General features: G+C 32.5%; 1 protein-coding gene across 6 annotated transcripts in view; it reads right to left on the reverse strand.

Annotated features, from left to right (window-relative positions):
• LOC150105500 (natural resistance-associated macrophage protein 2-like) overlaps positions 1 to 13,369 on the reverse strand; it is a 244,546-nt gene that overhangs the window by 165,916 nt on the left and 65,261 nt on the right. For all 6 annotated transcript variants that reach the window (XR_016548450.1, XM_090394214.1, XM_090394215.1 and 3 more), the window contains exons 6-8: positions 5,301 to 5,456; positions 1,918 to 2,076; positions 1,560 to 1,610 (exon numbers count right to left, since the gene is read on the reverse strand). Coding sequence is in view for 5 of the 6 variants with exons in the window: in XM_090394214.1 (XP_090250340.1) it covers positions 1,560 to 1,610; positions 1,918 to 2,076; positions 5,301 to 5,456 (366 nt within the window). In the remaining variant the exon portion in view is untranslated. The remainder of the gene's footprint in view (positions 1 to 1,559; positions 1,611 to 1,917; positions 2,077 to 5,300; positions 5,457 to 13,369) is intronic.

Genomic DNA, 13,369 nt, shown 5'->3' on the forward strand with positions numbered 1-13,369 from the left:
AATGTTGGATCTAGTATTTACTTTGCCTGTGTAATTATAAATTGTTTATTTCTGGAATTTTAATATTTTCAGACTAGGGTTGACTGTGGATAACTGAAACTGCAGATAGCGAACCATGGCGGCTGGTGAAAATTTTAAGTGGGGGTGCTGCAGATACAAAATAAAAAAAAAAATTCATTTTTTCCTAATCAGTAACCAATTTATTAATAAGTAAATTTACATATTACAAAAATTGCTTTATTAAAAATATTTCACCCTCACTACAAACGCATACCAATAATAAAAGTTTCATATACAGAAATAATGCACACAAGCATTCAATATATCCAATATATCTGTAGCCACACTGCTTGTTGAGCAGTGTCAGTTTCGACATTCCGACACTGCGTTAGATCGCAGTGCATTTGATTCATGTAATGATAATTGAGAAAATATAATTCTTTTCATATTTTCAACAGTGACACTCGTCATAATTCAGCCTTGTATTTATAATAAATACAAGTATTTATTATAAATATTTATTTATAATAAATACTTTATTAAAAATATTTCACCCTCACTACAAACGCATACCAATAATAAAAGTTTCATATACAGAAATAACGCACACAAGCATTCAATATATCCAATATATCTGTAGCCACACTGCTTGTTGAGCAGTGTCAGTTTCGACATTCCGACACTGCGTTAGATCGCAGTGCATTTGATTCATGTAATGATAATTGAGAAAATATAATTCTTTTCATATTTTCAACAGTGACACTTGTCATAATTCAGCCTTGTATTTATAATAAATAAATAATCGTATATTATTTTAACAGAATAAAATAAGATTTATCAGAAATATTTCACCCTTACCACGAACACACACCAATAATAAAAGTTTCATATCTCATAGAAATAATGTGCGCAAGCATATAATTTATCTGTAGCGACACTGCTCATTGAGCAGTGTTGGATTCACTTGTTACGTGCAGTGGCAAGTGCAAACGAATATCGGCAAGTCTAGCTGAACTGACTGAATGTGATAATTCCGACACTGCGTTAGATCGTAGTGCATTTGTTTCATAATCTAAAGCATTAATCGAACAATTCCAATTATTATATATTCGATCAACGTTGAAACATAAGCTGTAACCTTTAACATGTATTGTATTTAAATAATGTTGTAAGCATTGTCATTATTTATAAAAACAAACAAAATTTAATTTTTTTGTTTTTTCCTTGGGGGGTGCTGCAGTGTCACAGTGCTTATGTACAAGCTGCCACTGTAGTGTGGTTTAACAAAAAAACAAAGTCTGATACCTTTTGATTAAGTTTCTTATATAATCAAAGGATGCACATGAAATATGCTTTAATTTTATTGTTTTATGTCAAATGTTTTCTCTTATGGATTCAGCCATTTTTTTAAATTTCAGATTTCAACAATCTAATATGAATTTAGACATTTTAGATGTACTTTTTCAAAATTCCATTAGACTAACAAACTGAATGTTCTCATTAATAAAAATCTAAATGTTGAAAAAACTAAAATAAATATATACTAATTTCCAACTTACAACATTAAAGACATCAGCATGACTATTGGAAGAATTCACACAGAGACTGTACTAGAATTTTAAAAAATAATTACATCATTATAAATGTGAATAATAATTGAAAATGACAAAGTATAATGAATATGACATTAAACAGTAGAAAGAAGCAGCATATGCTAATATTATATTAAATACAACACACATCATGTTGCTATTTCATATTGCATTCACACTATTACAAAATTAGTGTAATTGTAAATATATATTTTTCAACTAATAACATTACTGATGAAAGCTTACAACTAGAGATCTGAATTTTTTTTTTTTTTTAATTCAAAGAATAATGCTAATAAAGAAGATAACAAAATTATCAACTCACCACATTATCATAGGTTTCGTTGTGTAGGCCTTTTGCAAATACAGCAACTACAAAAATATTAATGATGAGAGAGATAAAAAGAGCAATTGCTGACTCTATAAAAAAGTATTTATTTGCTTCCTTTACATCATTTTTATTGGCTCGATTGATTTGCCGGGACTGCAATGAAATAACAAAACAAAACTACTTGTTTATCATTATCATAAAACTTTTATAAAAAGGTATCAAACTGGTAGTGCATGAGTGCATGTGTGAGAGAGAGATTGAACCAATAATTTTCAGTCCCTTGAGCTTTAAATTAAACAGTATCTATATCCTATCTGGCAGTACATCTAGCAGTCCTATCTGTTAATGATCTTAAGCAATTTCTTGGTTGGTCTTTCTGGCAGCTATTATACACTAGTGGCCAAAATTGTGGAAACCTTTTGGAAAAAGTGTATTTTTGAGGTTTGATTGATCATAACACCACTTTTTTTTGGTGTAATACCATAAAATTATATATCAATGGAAAGATAATTTAATCAAGAATGTAATGCGACAAAGTTTGTTCAATTATCTGTATTCTATGAAAATTTATAGCCAAATAACCAGAATAAAGAAGCACAATTTGCTTAGGTTGATATAAAGTAGCTTTTCTTCATTTGAATGTGGCCAATGAGCATGAGTGTTTAGAGAGCCAATCAGGTGTCATCTTGTTTTGGAAATGAGCCAATAAGGTCACAGTAGGATTCAGCTATTGATGTCATGTATTGGAGCTGAGAGGAGGACATTTGTCAGTGTGTTACGTGATTGCTATCAAGTTGGTTGGCTGTGTTCTTTCATTTAGTGAGCTTGTAAAACATAATAAAATTAAAGAAATGGCGCAAAGAGTTGACTGGTCACCCAGAAAGCGATGTAAAATAGTATTATTAAGTGAACAAGGCTACAGTTATGAAGAAATCAGAAGAAAAATTGGTAGAAACTTAACCAAAGGTGACATCTCTAAATTTTTGAAGAGGTATAAGGAGACTCAGTCACTACAAAATCAGACTGGTAAAGGCAGGAAAAGGTGCACAACAGCAAGTGATGATACAAGAATTGAGAGACTGTGCCTACATGACAGAAGAAAATCATCTGGGTGTATACAAGATGAAATGGTGCAATACAATGCGAAGTTGAGTGCAAGGACTGTTTGGTGCAGACTGCAGGAATTTGGACTAAATGCTAGAATTCCACAAAAAAAAAGCCATTTTTATCTCTCAAACAAAGGTTGAAAAGATTATATTGGGCTAAAACCCATGTTAACTGGACAGCGGAACAATGGGACAGTGTTATTTGAAGTGATGAGACTAAAATCTCCCTGTTTGGCAGTGATGGCATAAAATACGTAAGGAGAAGAATCGGAGAAGATTTGCATCCTGATTGCATTACACCTACCATGAAACACCCACTTAGTTATGATCTGGGGTTGTATGACATCAAAAGGTGTGGGCAAAATTTGCATGATTAATTAATATAAATGCCTAAAACTACATAAATTAAATACTTGAGCCCAAACTGAAGCCTTCAGCACGTGATCTTTTCCAAAATAATGAAGCATTTATATTTCAACAGGATTCAGCTCCATGACATATTGCTGTGTGCAAAAAATGGTTTCAAGATAATCATATTCCACTGCTGGAATGGCCTGGGGATAGCCCAGACCTTAACCCAATCGAAAATCTATGGAGCCGACTAAAGAAACTTGTTAGCCAGAAGCAACCCACCAATAAAACCCAATTAATAGAAGCAATAATTCAATCTTGATTTCACATTATAACAGCTGCAGAACTAAAAAAACTTTGTTCACTCCATGGGAAGGGGTTGTAAGGCCATAATTAATGCTAAAGGTTACCCAACTAAATATTAACTCACATTGTGAGAATTTTTGTATATCACATTTTTTCTGTGTTTCACTTTTCTTCTTTATAACTGCTGTTCTAATAAAAATATCCTCCATAAAATTATTGCATTACATTGTTGATTAAATTATCTTTCCATTGATATATATAATTTTAAGTGGTGTTATGAGCCATCAAACCTCAGAAATACACTTTTTCCAAAAGGTTTCCACAATTTTGGCCATTAAATATTACAATTTGTTTATAAATTACTATTCAGCTGTTGTTTTCCTTATTTTAATTAATATATTTCAGTTCTTACATAGTTCTGAGGAGAACAAATTTGGACTACTGAAACCTAAAGTAGCCTTACTCAAGTGACAATGATAGGAAACTAACACTCAACATACACAGATAGGCTTAGATGTTGTTGGTTATTCATAACACTGCTTCACAGTATAAGCAACACTAAGAGTAAATATAATTTATTGAAAGTATTAATAATTCTGATTTTCTAAATCAGGGCTGTCCAAACCTTAGGTAATCACAGGGCTGCATTAAAAAAATATATTTATCTGAGGGCCACATCACAATGCGTATCTAGTAACTTGGTGAGCAGCAGCGACACAACCTCGATAGCTGAACAAGTGAATAACACTAGTTGCACACTAATCGCGTGCTCACATTCCTCGTGAGCGCCCAGAGCATGCACGTTGGAAAGCTTCTTTGACACATCTAATATATGAAAAACGCATGGGTATGGTGATGAAAAAACACCAAATGAAATTACCAACATTGAGACTACTGATTAGTGATAGAATTAAAATATCTAATATGTATTTGATTCAAATTGTTATTTTATTTTTTCACTCGTGAAAATCGAAATCCACAGGCAGGCTGCACAATATCGCATTGTGGGCCGCAATTTCACCCCATACTTTTCATTTATCTCATTAAATTATTCCTAACTTTTGTCAGAAATCACTTAAAAAGTTCATTTTAATTCAAATTTAAAATGTACTGTTGTTCACCATTTAGTTTTGTTTAATTCAAAATTTATGACACACACACACACACACACACACAGATCCTCACCTGAATTCACTCTTTTGGACTAAACAAATACTTTCAAAGGGAATAAACTCAACTATCAGTATACAGTAAACACCATTGAAACAAACACTAACAAATTACCAAAAAAATTCAGAATGGTTGTTCAATCTTCTGTGAATAGATTGATAAACATCCCTTATTATAAATATTGGTCAATATGAGACTGAAAAATCACAACTTCCAGCTTATAAGAAGTTGCAAAGATCATGCAAAGAGGCAGTAAGAAATACAAGTGTGCAAAACATGAAAAGTTACATTAATACTTTTGGTATTATTTAGAAATATAAATGCTTCAGAATTTAACTTAAAAAAGAAATTTTTAATTTTAAAAAATGATAAAAAAAATTTTCCAAAATATTTGATTATGCACTGATTTCAAAAACTCAATGATAGCAAAATAAGTGAACTTACTTTTACAAGAGCTGAGTGGAGATACAAGTTGTGTGGCATAATAACTGCTCCAATTATTCCCACAGCTTGTAGAAGCTCCTTGCTACTGCAGTTTTCACAATATGGTAAAAATAATCCTTTTACTACTTGAGTCTGCTTTGGAGCAACTGTAACATACTATGACAAGAGAACAAACAAAAAAAAAGATGAGCAGTTTTTTCCCTCTCTTAAATATGTTAACTAAGAATGGCATAAAAATCAATGAATTTCTGGCTATTCAAACTTTAATTATTGATATTATTTGGACTTCCAGGAAATCATAATAAAATGATCATAAAAAATCAAAATCATGATCAAAATAACAATCATAATAAAATGAAATTTTTTTAATTAAAAATGACTTTTTTATATTTAATATTATAATTTTTGTTTTTTTTTTGGTCTCTTTCTGTCCACTGCTGGATATAGGTCATCTCCCTAACTTTCCAGTTCCTTTCAAGTTTTAGCCAATTTCTACCATCTCATGCCAAACATTCATAGATAATCTCTCTCTCCATCTGATCTGGTGATTTTTTTTTCTTTTGATATCCATTCAGCACTTAAATATAGAAATAGACAACAGAATCAACAAAGCTGGTATGGTGGGAAGTCAATTGAATAAATTCATATGGAATAAGAGAGAAATTAGTCGGAACACTTAATTAGCTGTATACAAGACAGTGTTCAAACCAGTTTTAACTTATGGATCTGGGAGCTGGGTCAGAAGTAAAACACTTGACCAAAGACTAGAGACCGCAGTTATGAGTCCTGAGAAAGATTAGAGACGTGAACAGATGGCATCAATGGCAATATCATATTAAAAACGAGGATATTAGGAAAGAACTTGACATTGTCAGCATCCAGGAACGCATTAGCAGAGCTAATCTCAGGTGGTATGGTCACCTAAACAGAATGGGCGAGGAAAGATTAGCAAAACAAGCGTTCTCTGCCAGGTTGGCAGGAAAACGACCCAGAGGAAGACCAAGATATAGGTGGATTGATACGGTACAAAGTGCCTTAGATAATAGAAATATAAGATCTGATAATGTTGGAGTCTTGACAAGTAACAGACTGATTTGGAGGAAAATTGTAGATAGGAAGTTAGTAATGATATAATTTTTTCGTGTAGTACTATCATATCCTGTACACCCCTTGTAGGTACATGGCAGGAATTTGATGATGATGACTTAATTATGTTCGTATTTTTTTTTACAGATAACATCATGGCTGAACCCAAGAAGAAATGTAGACAATATAATATAGAATATTTGAAATATGGCTTTATTCAGTTACCTACAAACAAAACATTACCAATTTGCCTGATATTCCAAAAAAATGTTTTTCAAATGAATCTATGAAGCCTTCAAAAGACTAGAAAAACATTTTGCAAAAGTTCATGCTGATAAAAAAAGATAAGGATTTATCACATTTTCAAGCACTTAAAGAAAAATTTTTTAAACAACCAACATCGGCAGGCATGTTTTCAGCAGCATCCAAACTAGATGATGATGGGGGTCGAGTGCCTCTTACAATATCTCCTAACTGACTGCTAAATCGGGAAACTGCATACTGTTGGCAAGGACTAATCCTACCAGCTGTTAGCAAGGTCATATGCACCGTACTGCACAAGCCAGCCTCTAATATTATCAAGAAAATTCCTTTGAACAATAATACAGTGCAACAAAAATTGATGAGATGACCCAGGAGGTGTTGAAGACTTATCATGTGAGTATTTAAAAACAACCCAACTCTCTATACAACTTGAGTTTACTTCACCAGGAAATGAAGCCTTACTTTTAGCATAATGATACATAAAAGAAGAAAAAATTTGCCAAGAATTATTATTTGCTAAAAATTTTCAGACACTAAAGGAAAATCGATATTTCATGCATTGGAAGAGTTTTTTTAAAGAAATCCGTCTGAATAATTTCTTGTCAGTTGCTACTGATGTTGTTCCAGTGATGATAGTGCTATTGCACTTTTATTGTACATTTTAATTTGCAATATTGAAATGGCAGTGCCAAATATATTCAATGTTCACTGTGTGATTCATCATCAACATATAGTTGCCGAATACCTGAGTGATCACCTACACAGGTCATTTGTTGACTGCTGTAATTACATTATGTAATTACAGCAGTCAACAAAATCAAGTCATTCATTGAATGACAGATTGTTTGGACAACTTTGTATTGAAAATGATGGATTCAGCTGCTTGCTGCTCCATACAAATGTTCATTGGCTATCAAAGGGTGCCTGTTTGAATCGATTTTATAAACTCTGACTCAGTGCTACAGTTTTTAGAAAACAGATGATTCTTTATGAGCCAAAGTGATTAATTTCAAAAGTGACATAGCTTATTTGACCACTTGTTTAACAAATTTAATGAAACGAATCTACAGCTCCAAGGGGATGAGCTGAATTTAATAAAAGCAAAAGCTGTCATTTCTGCATTTGTGTCAAAACAGTCCTGTACAAACAAAACTTAGGATGAGGAGAATTCAGCCAGTTTCCAAATCTATCAACAGTTGAAAAATGTGATGAAGATGTGCTCAGCTATTGTCAGGAGTTGGAGGCTCCATTGTGATTTCAACCAGTGATTTAAAGATATTCTTTAAATGAATATACTCAATTTGGTTTTGGACCTGTTTAAGTATAAAAACACAAGAATCTTTACAATTACAAAAAGAACTGATAGAAGTAACAACAAATGAAGAATTGAAATTAAAATTCAAAAACAGGTACCAACAGTTCTAGTTGCAAAAACAGATGCCCATACTATATCTTGGATTGTGGGGGTGTAGTAAAAAAAGTTTTTAATCTCATTTCCATCATCATATTTAGTGGAATGTGGGTTCAGTGCAGTCACAAATCTTTTAACTAAAAAAAAGAAACCGACTGCAAATAGCTGATTGCAGTGATTTAAGAATGCTTCTGACAAATATAGAGCCAAATATCAATAAATTGGCGAGCACACCAGTCTCATCCTTCTCATTAGGATTGTTTTTAATATTACTGATCGTTATTTACTATTTTATGTGAGATTTTTACATATGTGCAATTTATGTATCTTGTGTTGATGTCAATAAATAGCTTTAAAATTTCAGCTCCAAGGCATCTTATTTCCAAACTTCAAAAATCTCTATTAGATGCATAATAAAACGTAAATTTGTTTCTGTATTTATCTGTTTGTTTGTTTAAAACTCGAGAACTGCTGATCCGATTTTCATACGATTTTCTTTTATATGTATCAGGTAGAACTAGTCAGGTCTTAGAAAGCAGTTTCAGGTAAGGGGGGGGGCGTTGAATAATTTTTGGAGGGAAAGGGGGAAGTAAGTCAAATAAGTTTGGGAATCACTGGGTTAGACAATCTGAGAATTCTGCTATAGAGAAGCGCAGTAGTCTCACATCTAGTAACAAAACAAAAACCATCTATCACCTAAAGAGATTCACTTGTAGTGACACTGGGATTTAAAATCCACAGCCCACAGGTTGGGAATCAAATGGTTATAATAAGTATTTAACTGTACCTGAAATTGACTGGCAACTAGGTTTTTTTTCATTTTTTTTAATCCCATAACACAAGGACACAAACTCAAAGACATCAACACCATAAGTAGGCCAAATATTTGGCTTACCCATCCAAAAAAAGATGGTAAATCTACAGAATGCTGATATTGTAAGTGGGCTAACGGTTCTATAATTCACAACCCAAATATAGTACTTTTCAAGCTACCAATGGTCTAACAAATAGTGATGCAATCATTTACTACTTAAAGACATTAGCAAACAACCATTTCTGAGTGAGACTCAAACTCGCAGCAGGCTGTGAGTTTGAGTCTCACAGACAAATCCGCAAATTTGTTCACAGACAATTAAACAAATGGTGCATATCCATATTTTCATATAGCAACATAATTTGTTAGTGCACAATTGTACCGTAAATTTTGTTGTACCCAATTTTGTCATTAAAATCATCTTGCTGAAACCAGAACTGAAATAACATGATAAATTTTGATAAATGCTAAATTAAATTTAATGCAGTAAAGCAAACTCCTCATTCTGAATCAATTTGCCAATAAAAACAGTCCATTATAGTTAAAATCACTCCACCATAGTGATGATGCATATCACTGAATACAAATTCCAAAAGGTTCTTATAATTATTCAGATATGGTAGAGTTTGAAACTGTTTATGGTTGAATTTTCAATTATCCATATGCATTTTCTCAAGTACAAATGTTTATGACACTTTTTTTTTTAATGTGAATTCCACCAATATATTAATCTGTCATGAATGAGCTAAAGGTTATCAATAATCCAGAAATATTTCTCTGAAGAGTTAAAGGACAGAACATTTTTCAACACACTTCAATTTCCTAACAAACAAGGTGGTAGCTTCATACTAAATCACGTGATTCATCACCTAAAGACATTACTCAAACATCTATGCTTAGTGAAATTCCAACCCATGTCCAACTGACTAGAATGAAAAATGAAAATGGCAACTTTATAGCATTCAAAGAGGGTGTTAAAAGTTTAGAGTGCAGTTTACTAAGTGCAATCCATTTTTTGGCTTATATATTATATACACAATTTTGTCAATACATGATCCAATCAAAATCCTGGATAGCCAAATTTCATTAAATTCCATCCAGCCGAATTATTACTATTTGTTATACTATTATTACTACCATTTTGACAATAAAATTTATTTGAGTGAAATAAAGTTAAGTGAACATAATTTTAGTTTAAGTACTAAATGCTAAATTTTATTCGATTCCATCCAGTCAGTCATTTCTTTGAGCCACTGCAAATGATCCTTGACTTCAAATTCTTCAAATTTGAAGAGCCACTGTTCACAAATAATTTCCACATAAAGATAAAACAAATTTTGGATGTTTCTGCAGTTTGTAAAAATATGAAATATAATAAAAATTTTATTTAAAAAAAATAAATTAAAAAGATGCTAAAAATCTGCTTCCCTACCAAATGAATGCAGCAAGAGCATCTTTGACAAGGCATTTTTTTGAGTTTTTCTTCTTCCAAGGATTTTGTCATTTTATTGTTGATTTTTATATCAAACTTATTACGTTCAATTTAAAGTTATGAAGACTTGTAGTAAGCTTATGTAGGATTATAAAAATCATCTGCATAAAGGAAACACTCAAGTTTAATACCACTTTCCTTAATAATAATACATAACTTGACGTATAAGAATACAAGACATGATAATAACATAAAAACTGATTACTTACGTATATATTTTTTATTAATATATATAAAATTTTTGCTCTAGTATTAAGGGCATCTTCAGTATGACTTCTAAATTAAACAACAAGAACAGAAACCAATACATTCAACAATGATACTTGGAAGTGCATGCACATGATGTAGAGCATCATCGTCTAACTATATTAAGGTTCTAGTAAAAATAACTAACAAGATTTAATAACAAATAAAAAATATGATTAAATATAAAAAATAACAATTAAATTTAATTCTGGAATTCATGAAGAATTATTTCTCATAAGAGAGACAATTTAAGTCCATCATTTTCTTTTTAGATTAGGTTGATGCAGCAAGATCTCACAACTCTTTGTATAGATATTACAGGAAATTACTTTTATGAAGAACCTTAAATTTAGGTCAAAGAACATGTTGTCTGGTGGTGATAGCATGCTCCTCAAGTTCCGATTGCATTGGCTCATGGAACTTAATGTAATCTAAATGTTCATCATGACGCATGTCTGCTGATCTACTGTTTGGCCAAAATACGATAATCAAAACTGGCAAGGAATTTGATACACTCCTGAGTGGGCTAAAGACAAAAGTTTAAACTTGTAATTGGTTGGTAAGCATTGGAACAGATGAAGAAGGTAACATACTAGGCTAAAATTAAAAAAAAAAAAAAGGGGAGGGGGAGGGGGAGTAAGGAGAGATGTGCCAGATTTTGTATCCCACATAATTTAAATCTGTTTTTAGTTCAATTAAAGATGTTCCTTTTATGTTGCTGAAACTGAATCAGTAATAAAAATTATATACTTTTTAACAGAATTTTCTAAAAAGACTGAGAAATTGGGAAAAGCAGCCATGTTACAAATAAAAATTCTACAGTATCACATTCAGTAAGATGGGTGTTTAATTCAGTGGGGCAACACTGACTACACCTATTAACAACTACTCTGTAGTTGCAATGCAATGGGAGGAAATAGGCAATGGAAAAGGGGAGTGACACTACAGTACCAAAAGGCTTGTTAAAGAAAATTAAGAGAGAAAATGGTATTCAGATAATGCATACAGAGAGGCTATTCCAATTTTGAACGAAAAAACTGAATAGATGAAGGAATAATGTATTTAAAAGCTGTCTCAAATTTATTCAGGTTGAAGATCTGGGAGTTTTTGGATAAACATTTCAAGCAAATATTTTGATGATAACGAAGAAACAGTAAATCATCATCATCAAATTTCTGATATGTACCCTCAAGGGGTGTACAGGATATGATAGTACTACATGAAAACCTACATCATTACTAAGTTCCTATCTACAATTTTCCTCCAAATCAGCCTGGTACTTGTCAAGACTCCAACATTATCAGATGTTGTATTTCTATCGTCAAAGGCACTTTGTACCATATCAATCCACCTACATCTTGGTCTTACTCTGGGTCGTTTTTCTGCCAACTTGGCAGAGAACACTTGTTTTGCTAATCTTTCCTCATTCATTCTGTTTAAATGACCATACCACCTAAGATTAGCTCTGCTAATGCATTCCTGGATGCTGACAATGTCAAGTTCTTTCCTAATATCCTCGTTTTTAATATGATATTGCCATTGATGCCATCTGTTCACACCTCTAATCTTTCTCAGGACTCTCATATCTGCGGTCTCTAGTCGTTGGTCAAGTGTTTTACTTCTGACCCAGCTCTCAGATCGATAAGTTAAAACTGGTTTGAACACTGTCTTGTATACAGCTAATTTACTGTTCTGACTAATTTCTCTCTTATTTCATATGAATTTATTCACTTGACTTCCTACCATACCAGCTTTGTTGATTCTGTTTTGTATTTCCGTATTTAATTTACCATCTTCACTAAAAATTGTGCCTAAGTAGCCGAAATCTTTTACTTGTTCCACAGGTTCTCAGTTCACAACACAGTTGACATTTTCAACGATTCTACCTATTTTCATCGTCTTTGTCTTTTTATTGCTGACCTTCATGACATATCTATTACAACAGTTATTCAATTTGGTCAGGGAATCATGCACGCTTGTAGCAGATTTATTTAGAATTATAACATCGTCCGCATAAAGCAAAGAGCTGACATTAACATCTCCAATTCTGATATCATGTTTAATACCACTTTCCTTCATAATGTGATCCATATAGATAATAACAGAGGTGATAATGTACATCCTTGTCTCACACCAGATTTAACATTAAACCATCTTCCTGTACTTCCTTCAATTCTAACTGCTGACTTGCAACTCAAATAAAGACTAAGTACTGCTTGATATAATGCCCCATTGACACCATAACTGTAGCATAATGAATAGCTTCTCTCTTGGCACCTTGTCATGCCTTTTCCAAATCGACAAAACTTAAATACAGATCTTTGTTATATTCCCATGCTTTCTCAACTAATTGTCACAAAGTGAAGATCTGATCCTGACAGCCTCTATTTGGCCTAAATCCAGCTTGTTCTTCACCAAGCTTTTCTTCCACAATTCTTCTCAAGTATACTGGCATAAATCTTGCCAGGAACGCTCAGTAAGGAAATATCTCTGTAATTCTCACATTCAGTTTTATTTCCCTTTTTATATATGGGTACTATGAGAGCTCTACTCAAAATCATCAGGAATTCGTCCCTCTGTCCAGGCCTTCTGAACTATGCAGTGCAGCCACTGCAAGACTTTTATGCCACCATACTTCATCTCTGGTCGAATATCACCTACTCCTGCTGCCTTTCCACATTTCAAGACTTTGATGGGTTTTTCTGCTTCAAATATGGTATGTATTCCGGACTGCATGCCTGTTGAGTGTTTTCTAC

This window comes from Typopeltis vanoorti, chromosome 6 (genome assembly GCF_054136105.1).
Source record: "Typopeltis vanoorti isolate ZY-2024b chromosome 6, IOZ_Tvanoo_1.0, whole genome shotgun sequence".
Lineage (NCBI taxonomy): Eukaryota > Metazoa > Arthropoda > Arachnida > Uropygi > Thelyphonidae > Typopeltis > Typopeltis vanoorti.